At 37.0% G+C, this 9,553-nt stretch overlaps 1 protein-coding gene across 1 annotated transcript; it reads left to right on the forward strand.

Moving 5' to 3' along the window:
* The first annotated feature begins 2,945 nt into the window (after positions 1-2,945).
* On the forward strand, positions 2,946-8,814 carry SLC9C1 (solute carrier family 9 member C1). Its single transcript, XM_037745454.1, has 3 exons — positions 2,946-3,070; positions 3,829-3,990; positions 7,890-8,814. Exons 1-3 carry the CDS (start codon positions 2,986-2,988, stop codon positions 7,988-7,990), a joined length of 348 nt encoding a protein of 115 aa, XP_037601382.1. The 5' UTR covers positions 2,946-2,985; the 3' UTR covers positions 7,991-8,814.
* The last annotated feature ends 739 nt before the right edge of the window (positions 8,815-9,553 follow it).

The raw sequence follows: 9,553 nt of genomic DNA on the forward strand, positions 1-9,553 counted from the left end.
TCCTTTATGAGGTGACTCTTTGGATATATAGGGGTCAGGGAGCTGCTTGAGGAGAGAGTCTGTCCTTTATAGGAGCTCAAGAGCTGAGCTGTGAGCTCCGTTGTTCCATTCAGAGCTGCTGGGCAGGTACATTTAAGTCTACTGCAGCAGAACTCATAAATGCCTTTTATTTCCCCCTGGTGCTCTGTCCCAGGGAGGTAGGGCTTTATTTATAAGTTTCTATCATGCTGCTGCCTTTTTTCAGGACTGCCCTGCCCAGTGAGGAGGCAGCCTAGCCACAGTCTGCCAGCAGAGGCTTTGCTGAGCTGCTGTGGGCTTTGCCCAGCTGCCTTGTGAACTTCCCTGCAGTCCTGTTTTTAGGGATATAGTTAGAACTGCCTTGGCAATGGTGGCCCACCTCTGTAATGGCAGACTCTCTCTGTAATGGTTGACTACCTCAGTAGTGGTGGACTACCTCAGTAATGGCGGATGCCCCTCTCCCACAGAGCTGGACTGTCCCAGGTTCAGCTGTGCTTGCTGTGAAACTCTCAATCCAGAGCATTTCAGATTGCTGTTTTTTGTGGGGGTGGGACTGGCCAAGCCTGATCACCTAGCTCCGTACCTCAGATCCCTTTTTTTTTTTTTCAGTTGAATAGGTGACTCTGTCTCCCAGGTGTCCCAGTCTCCAGTTGTAATAGCACCCGGATTTGTGTGATTTCTTGTGCGTAGACCTGTTGCACCAGTTGAAACAGCCACTGGAGACTCATGGCACTTTTTCACTGGGGAATCTCCTGGCCTGGCTCCCTGTTTCCGTCCCCTTTTTTTCAGTTGAACGGGCGACTCTGTCTCCCAGGCATTCCAGTCCCCAGTTGAAAAGGTGCCTGGATTTGTGTGATATTTGTGCTGAGAGCCACTGAGCTGGCTAAAACAACTGCACTGGGGGCTCATGGTGCTTTTTCACCCGGGAATCTCCTGGCCTGCCTCCCTGTTTCAGTCCCTTTTTTCTCATTTGAATGGGTGTCTCTGTCTCCCAGGTGTTCCAGTTACCTGTTGAAAAGTCACCAGGATCTGTGTTAATTCCCGTGCCGCAACCCACTGCACCAGCTGAAACAGCCGCATGGATATTTGTGGCGCTTTTTTGCCCGGGAATCTCCTGGCCTGGCTCCCTGTTTCATTCCCCTTTTTATCAGTTGAATGGCTAAAACGGTGCCTGGACCCTTGTATTTTGTGCAGAGACCCACTGCGGTGGCCAAGACAGCCGTGCTGGTGACCCATGGTGCTCCTCTGCCTGGGAATCTCCTGGTCTGTGGGCAGTAAAAGTTCATGTGGAAATGTAGCGTCCACTCACCCTCCATGCTTTTGCTGGGAGCTGCAATTCTGGGCTGCTCCTAATTGTTCATCTTGAATCCTCTGCAAGTGTGTTTTCATAAATTATGTCCATCTTGCTATTACTTTCAGAATATTGTTTCTCTCCTCGCTTGGTATCTTTCAAAAATACTTTTTAAAAAGTAATTTCTTTTTAACAGCATTGATCCTGAGTTTACAAAGCAATATTTATAAGATTTAGAAATGTGTGTGTGTGTGCATGTGTGTGTGCATGTGTGTGTATATGTGTGTATATATATATATATTTTTTTTTTTCAATAAAAATTTTCTTGGGACTGTCAGTAGAATATGTAAGTACATTCACATTGTCTTGCACTTTTTGTGGTCCTTTGACTCCTCCTATGCCATGTATTTCTGAATATTTACATTTTGCCATAATTCTGTTTTCTAAAATGAAATAATTATACAATAATATCAGTTAGGTTTTACTGAGTAATAACTCCAAATGTAGCAACTTAAAACAACAATTATTTATTATTTCTCATGAATTCAGCAGTTCTGATGATATGGGCTGGGTTCTGCTGATCTAGCTAGATTCACTAATGAATCTGTAATCAGCTGGTGGACATCTAGGGGCTAAGTGATCCAGAATGGCCTCAGTTTGGAAGATGTACCTTTCCTTCATGTATGTCTTACATTCCTACAGAGGAGTGCTGTCATGGTGATGACAGGAGTCAGGAAGAGGCAGAAATCTTTCAACTCTCATCAAATCTCATAACAAAACAAAGTGGATCTTTTTGGTGAGAAACACTGCCAAGTTTTACAGCAAAGGGCATAGATACAGGAAGAGGTGAAGAATGGGATGACCAAGGCATTTGAGCCATACAGGAACAGCCTTGGTGTTTCTTCTCGTCTGTTGGCATACTAATTGTAGTTAGGTTGTGATTACAGTTATAGAGTGGTTGATTCACACAAAGCGTTTTACTATATGATAACATTTCCTCCTATGGCTTTTAGAAAATCACTATAGATGCTCAAAGTTGTAGTTTTACCACTACATGCATATTTAATGGGAGAGGAAAAGGACAACTGATAGATAATTTAACTTAGAATATCATTATAAATAGAGGAAAATTTGAATGGAAGTGAGTAATGTCAGAAACTCTCCATTCATGGTGATTGATTTTTAAAGCCATTGGACAGAATGAATGAGAAAGTCGGATAATTTCTAAGTCTAGCTAGATTATGTGAACAATTGCCTTAATACTTTGTTTGGATGTAATGTTATAAAGCTTTGGTTTGTAAATTTACTTTATCCCTCAACCATTTTTTGTCTTGCCTTAAATATATCTGATTTATTATGCAGTATTTATACAGAACAACTCACTGAATTTAAAAAAAAAAAGAAATTTCATGTTTTCCTTTGTGCCCTGAAGCAAGGAATGAGAGCTTTAATTATCTCACTTACATAAACATAATGGGCCATAATTAATTTAGTGCCAATTATGATGGTCTAAACTTACAGTAAATCCATAGGACCATACTTATAGTTGCTAAGAAAACTTTATTCTTTAATATGTAATATTTAATGTTTTTCTCACTTTAAAAAACATCTTTCCCTCCTCAACTTACATAGGGCTTTCTAGAAGCCTCACCAATTTAATTAATGGAGAAAGTCTGATGACCTCTGTTCTATCATCAATTACATTTACTAGTATTATGGATTTTAACAAAGGACTACGCAGTGAAAGGAACCAAACCTTAGGTAAGGATCTTTTTTTATTTTTTTTAATAAATTTCTTAACATCAGAATCCTGTATTTTCTGAAAGCTGGCATGTATTTTGTAATATCCTACCATAAGTTATATTTGTAGGAATATAATTGTGAGTATTGGTTTAATGACTTACTCTTTACAAAGCACTATTACACATTACTTATTTAATGTTAGTTACATATTTGTTGTGAGGCAGGGTTGAGACTCTTCATGAAGTTAACTTATGGGAACAACATTCCACAGTCCTGGGCTGAACCAGAATGCCAGACAACCAGGATGAGAAATGTTCTTTTTTATGTGCTGAAGATGAGCTTAGAAGATAAGCCAAGCAGTGCATCTACTAGTAGTGAGAGGAGGCATCTTCTCTTCCCTTTGCCCTGGGACTATATCATCTCATGCAGGCAACATAGAAAGCTGTCAGGGAGGAAGTGTGAGTTACTAGTCATCTACAGGGCCAAAGAATACTGCTTGTAAGCAGAGGAATTGCAAAGTGCCAGCTATTACAGAAAACGATGTGGAAGTTCCTCAAAAACCTAAAAGTAGAACTCTACCGTATGATCTAATAATCCCACTTCTGGGTATATATCCAAAGGAATTGAAATCATAATGTCGCCCCTGGGATATCTGCACTCTCATGTTCATTGTGGCAATTAAAGATAATGACCAAAAGAAAAATTAACCCAGAATATCAGTTAAAATTAAGGGCAAATTATATTAACTATTTCTTATTTACTCCTCTTTCTTGTAGCTCAAGGCATTGTGAGTGCAGTTTCTTCATATATTATAGCAAGTTTCTGGTTCGGAATTCTAAGTTCAAAGCTGATTCAGTTGTGGATGTCAACTGGTTTTGGTGATGATGTCAATCATATGAGTCTCATCTTTTCAACTCTGTATCTCATCTTTTATATTTGTAAGTGAGAGACCTACGCCTAAAATAAAATGACATAGAAAACTTTAAAATAAAAATATGTGAAAATACATACCAGGCAAAAGTTAGTAAAAACATCCAACTGATCTGTAAAGAATATTTTTATTAATCTATCAAAAGAGATAAAAATATGAATATACAACAGAAAATAATGTACCAATATTAGCAAATACCATTATAAAAGAAAGGATTTGACAAGAGTATCATTACAGAAAGATAACTTACTATGCTTTCCCAGAGAATTTCATGACTAATTGAACAAAAAATTATTATGGCTATAAAAATATTTAAATATCTTATAAGTTTGGGTTATAAGACATATAGAGTTTTACCTCTCAAAGCAGAATGCGTATCCTTTACATATACCAATAGACAATTTGTAGAAATTACATTGAAGAACATTTCAATAAAATTTCAAACATTGTTCAACCATGATACAATTAAATTAAATATGAACTACAAAAAGAGGGCTCCTGCCAGGTGGGGTGGCTCATGCCTGTAATCCTAGCACCTTGGGAGGCTGAGGCAGAAGGGTCACTTCAGCCCAAGATTTCAAGACGAGCCTGGGTAAGATAGTGAGACCCCCATCTCTACAAAAAATTTTAAAACTAGCTAGATGTGGTGGTACATGTCTGTAGTCCCACCTACTCAGGAGGCTGAGGTGGGAGGATTACTTGAGCCCAGGCATTTGAGGTTGCAGTGACCTATGATCACATTCCAGCCTGGGCAACAAAGAGAGAAGCCATCTGTCTAACAAAAAGGCAGAGGTGGGCAGTTTCAACCTGTAAATTAGATATTTTGTCTTGGTAACTCTTGGATCAAAAAGGCAATCAAAATAGAAGTTACATATCAAGTAAAGCTAAATGTTAGAAAATCTGTCATTATTATTAATCCATGTCCCACAATCACCTCCTCACAGGAGTATGGTAGATATTAATAATTAACCATACCACTGTTTCCTGACACAGCCTCAGAATCACATTTAATTAAGCTCTTCTGACAGCCCTTCATATGATTTGGAGTTGACATACCAGATAATACCTACTTACCACACCTGTACTATGTCTTTCTGTTACATTTAGGGATAAGACAATGGTGCATATTCTCACATTCATGATAAAAATAATTATGAAAGCTCTAGCTAATGCAATAAGGAGGGAAATTTATACATATTTAAAAAAAAATTGTTACATTAAAGCAAAAGTGGCTGGAAACAAACCTCTTGAACACCGAACTGAGGAAGGAAATGGCTTTTTATTCAGCCGGGAGCTGTGGGGCCTAAAGCCTTACTCACTGCGCTCCCCTAGAAGCAGCTTCTTTCCTCTTTTATAGGCTTACAACACTAAAGGGGAAACTGAGGCAAAACTGTGTCATTGTCCATTGGCTGGACTTTGACCTTACAATCTTTTGGCTTCATTGATTTGCTAGTTCATATGCAGCAAGAGCAGGAGCTGGCAGGGGAGGGGCTTACAGAGACAAGACAAAGGCAGTAAATTATTAGCAGAGGTGTTTCCAGGAGGGAGCCTGGGTCGTGCAAATGTGCAGGACATGACCCAGTGTCTAGCCAGTAGTGATAACATTCATTTGCAACTCTTTCAAGGCTTATAGATAGTAGAGACAGTAGGAACCAAAAAGGGAGTTATCTTCCCAGTCCTTGGGCGTCTTTATGGCCTGGTCAGTGGCATCAGCAAGTCACCTGACCACAGATTGAAGCTCTTTGGTATTTTATTTCTTTTTTTTTCACCCTTCTTCCCATCCAGAGGGAAGGGATGGGAGGAGGTGGAGACGGGGAAGTAGAAGGAGGCAGGGGCATCTCCCTTCTCACCATTAATCATAATATTTTATATCATATAGAAAATTCAACAAAATTAATTGGTAAACAAAGTCAGCAAGACCCTTAAATAGCTTGATATGAGATAAAGTTATCCAAAACAATTGATGATATCTTCATCAGCCAGCAGTAACTAGCTAGAAAATATGAAAATTTGATTTTTTTATATTGGTATAAAGTTATAAAATATCAATAAATTTAACAAGTAGTTTTGAACTATACACAGAAAATTATAAAAGTCACTAAGAAATATATAATTTGAATAAATTGAAGCATAGAAAAACTTCTCTTCAGAAATGCTAGAGTAATGGGAATGTATTATTTTCCCTCTGAGGAGGAAAAGGCAGAACAGGGTATCTTGAGGGTTTCTAATGAATTAATCAGTTGATAAAATCCAATTATAATATACTAAGGGTTACAGAATCAAGCTAATGAATTAACAGGCAGTGAGAGAATGATCAGTTAATTCAGGTAGGTTCCTCATTTACTAGTATTCATGTGTATACTTAAATTCCTAAAAAATATTCCAACAAATATAATTTCCTCTAACATTGTTTTTAATAAGTAACCCTAGTTTCACAATTAAAGATTATACCCAAGGAAATAATTTTAAACTTTTAGAGTCAAGATGTCTCAATAAACATTTTAGGAAGAAACCTGCCAGGACAGAATTTCATGAAAACAAGATACAGAATAAATATCAGTTTAATATAAAAAGATTTCCCTGTGACCTGGCTTCATGCTTATATAATTAGTATCTTCAAGATACTCATTGTAAATATTTCACCGACACCTAACAAGATATAATACCTCATCCAGGGCTTGATCATTTCAAAGAATCTATGTCTATGATTTCTTCTTTTTTCATGATTCAATAATGACTCTGCTTTTGTTACCATTTCTAGCTAGGACTAGAATAAAAAATAGAAAACTTGTAATTTTCCACCTCTAGAAGAGAAAACTCAATAATGTAATAATAGTATTAATTTCACTAAATTAAAATGTATTACAGTCCAAATCAAACAATGATATAATTTTGGGGGGTTTTAAAATTTCTCTTCCTCTTTCCTCTCACCTCTCTCTCTCTTTCTCTGTCTCAGAAACAGGCTTTTGCTCTGTTGCCCAGGCTCTGGAATACCATGGTATGATCATGGCTCACTGCAGCCTCAACCTACCAGGTTTAAGCAATTCTCCCACTTCAGCCTCCAGAGTAGCTGGTACTATAGGCATGTGCCACCAAACCCAGCCAATATTTTAAATATTTTGTAGACACAGGGTCACACTAAGTTGCCTAAGCCAGTCTTGAACTCCTGGGCTCAAGCAATGGTCCCACCTACTGCCCAAAGTGCTGGAATTTTAGGTATGAGCCATTGTGCCCATCTACAATTTCATGAAAACAGTTTCAAAAGTTCATCTAGAAAAATTAATATGTGAGAATAGACGAGACAATTTTTTTTTTTAGGTAGCGAACTTTCCCTACCAGAAAGGTATTAAAACATTTAATGGGCCTACAGTAATTAAAATACAACTGTTGTTAACTTAGGAATACAAAGTAAGTCAAAGAAGCACAAAGAATTAGTCAAAGTATGGATGACAATTTAATATATGATAAAAGCAGCATATCCACAATATTCTTTAGTATTAGGAACAAATATTTCAATATTTACTTATTAGCTAGAACTACATCTGATAAGAAAGAGACGTAAGTTGTGGACAAGTTCATAAAGATATCATCAGCTGATTTTTACTTCAACCCTCCAGAACCCATCTGAAACAATCAGACCTCTAAAGGGTGCTCTAACCTCACTGGGGTATGTGAAGCAGTGCAAAGGTGTCCATTGTAGACTTTATAATACAATTGGATATAAGTTGGAGGAAGAAAAAGGACATGGGATGGTGGTAATAATTTGCAATATTTTCCAGCTGAAATCAAGTGAAGTTGCCTCTCTCTAAAATCATGGTACTGTCACAACATCTGATACTTTTAACTCTGGTAAAATTTGTGCTGCTGTTGATGTTAAATTAATACTTTATTTCTTTTAAAAAATAGGTGAGTTACTTGGAATGTCAGGAATATTTACTCTGGCCATTGTGGGACTTCTTTTAAATTCTACAAGTTTTAAAGCAGGAGCTGAAGCATCTCTTGAGTAAGTGGCTAGTACTTTTTCATTTTATTTCATACCCTGGAAGGTACAATATTATAATAGTAACAATATCTACATCTACATGGTCAAAGTAAGATTTTCAAAGACTTAAAAACTACCCAACTAAAAACCTTTCCTAGATTTTATTTTTTCTCGCCAGTTCTTTTGAATCTTCCAATTTAACGCAAATCCATAACCTTACCTTGAGTGCATGCTGATTCTGTTTCCCTGCTAATTCCTTAAGTCTCTGATTATCTGCTCAATAATTTCCTATATAAAATCTTGTACTCACTAGTAAGAGGGTGTCAAAAGTACAGTAATTGAGGAATAATATTTTAATATTTTAATGAAATATTTTAAAATTACGTTTAATTCAGCTGAACTTAATGCCAAAAAAAAAAAAAAAAAACTTAAGTATTTTAAGGACAATAAGATGCTGTGTAAAGCAAATCCAAAGAGTTAGCCAGGGCATTTGAAGAGGATTAGCAGTGTTCTAAAAGAAAATATGACCAAACTTAATGTAAGCAAGACTATGGGTGGAAAAGTGCAAATTGTGCCTTGCTCAAGGGAACTCAGCTGAGGGGTGAGTAGTTATCAGCCTAGAGGAAGAGCACTTTCTGTAATGCTTCAGTACCTAGGGTGGGAACTGGACATGAACCATATAATGACAACATATGTGTTAACAAACGTTCTAAAAGTAAACCATGGTTTTTGGAGTTATGGGACAATGTTATAGAAGATAGAATTAATTCTGAAGTAATAAGCTTAAAAGATAAAGGGTCTTGTAGGATTCTGGAGCACTTCTGTAAAATTCCATGCCAATTACAATGGAAGTCAATTGTACTTGCACTTAGGCAAAATTAAATGGACCACAGTTGTGGGAAGAATTTAAAATGCTACTCAAGTATTAATTATATATATGGGGAGTGATTCTGAAGGCTTTCCTCATCTTCTTGCTCCAACTATAAGCTGGATCTTCAAATATATTACTTCTCTTTATTCTTCATTCCTTATAAGTTGTGATGTCTCTCTCACTTGCATTCCTAGTACTATTGAGACTACAATTGAAGTAGGTGATCTCTCTGAACCTCAGAGTGATTTCTAAATCATTCTAGTTTCTACTTCTTTAGAAGAATCCAATTTTGAAGCTTGTGCCATCAGAATATATCATCTGCCTGTGGGTTGTGGTTATTTACAGAACTCTAAGTCACATTCCGTTTTGTGAAGATTTTAGTTCCTGTCTCACTCTCCAATATTACTCTATCACCATTCTTAGTGATGTCAATATTCATAGTTAATCCTTCTATTCCCTCATCTTTGAATTCCTGGATCTTCTCTCCTTGTATAAGTATGTCCACCACCCCTCTTTAGCCACCCACTCCTATAGTTGTACAAATAACTACTTGTACAAATAAACTCAATTGCAAGAATCTTACTGTCTAAAATATAGTATATATCAACTTCTACTCTGGAAGAGAGTGGAAATCTAAGATAATAGTGTTAAATCCTAACATCTCAAAACAACCACTAACAGGTCCATATTAACTCTTTAACAGAGAAGGTGTACTAT

Source organism: Cebus imitator, unplaced genomic scaffold, assembly GCF_001604975.1.
Source record: "Cebus imitator isolate Cc_AM_T3 unplaced genomic scaffold, Cebus_imitator-1.0 Scaffold201, whole genome shotgun sequence".
Classification (NCBI taxonomy): domain Eukaryota; kingdom Metazoa; phylum Chordata; class Mammalia; order Primates; family Cebidae; genus Cebus; species Cebus imitator.

Excerpts from the sequence above, each read along its gene's own strand:
- SLC9C1 (XM_037745454.1), top strand. The coding sequence starts at position 2,986 with ATGACCTCTGTTCTATCATCAATTACATTTACTAGTATTATGGATTTT. Across the intron at positions 3,071-3,828 it reads TGAAAGGAACCAAACCTTAG|CTCAAGGCATTGTGAGTGCA; the intron begins GTAAGGATCTTT and ends TCTTTCTTGTAG. Across the intron at positions 3,991-7,889 it reads GTATCTCATCTTTTATATTT|GTGAGTTACTTGGAATGTCA; the intron begins GTAAGTGAGAGA and ends TTTAAAAAATAG.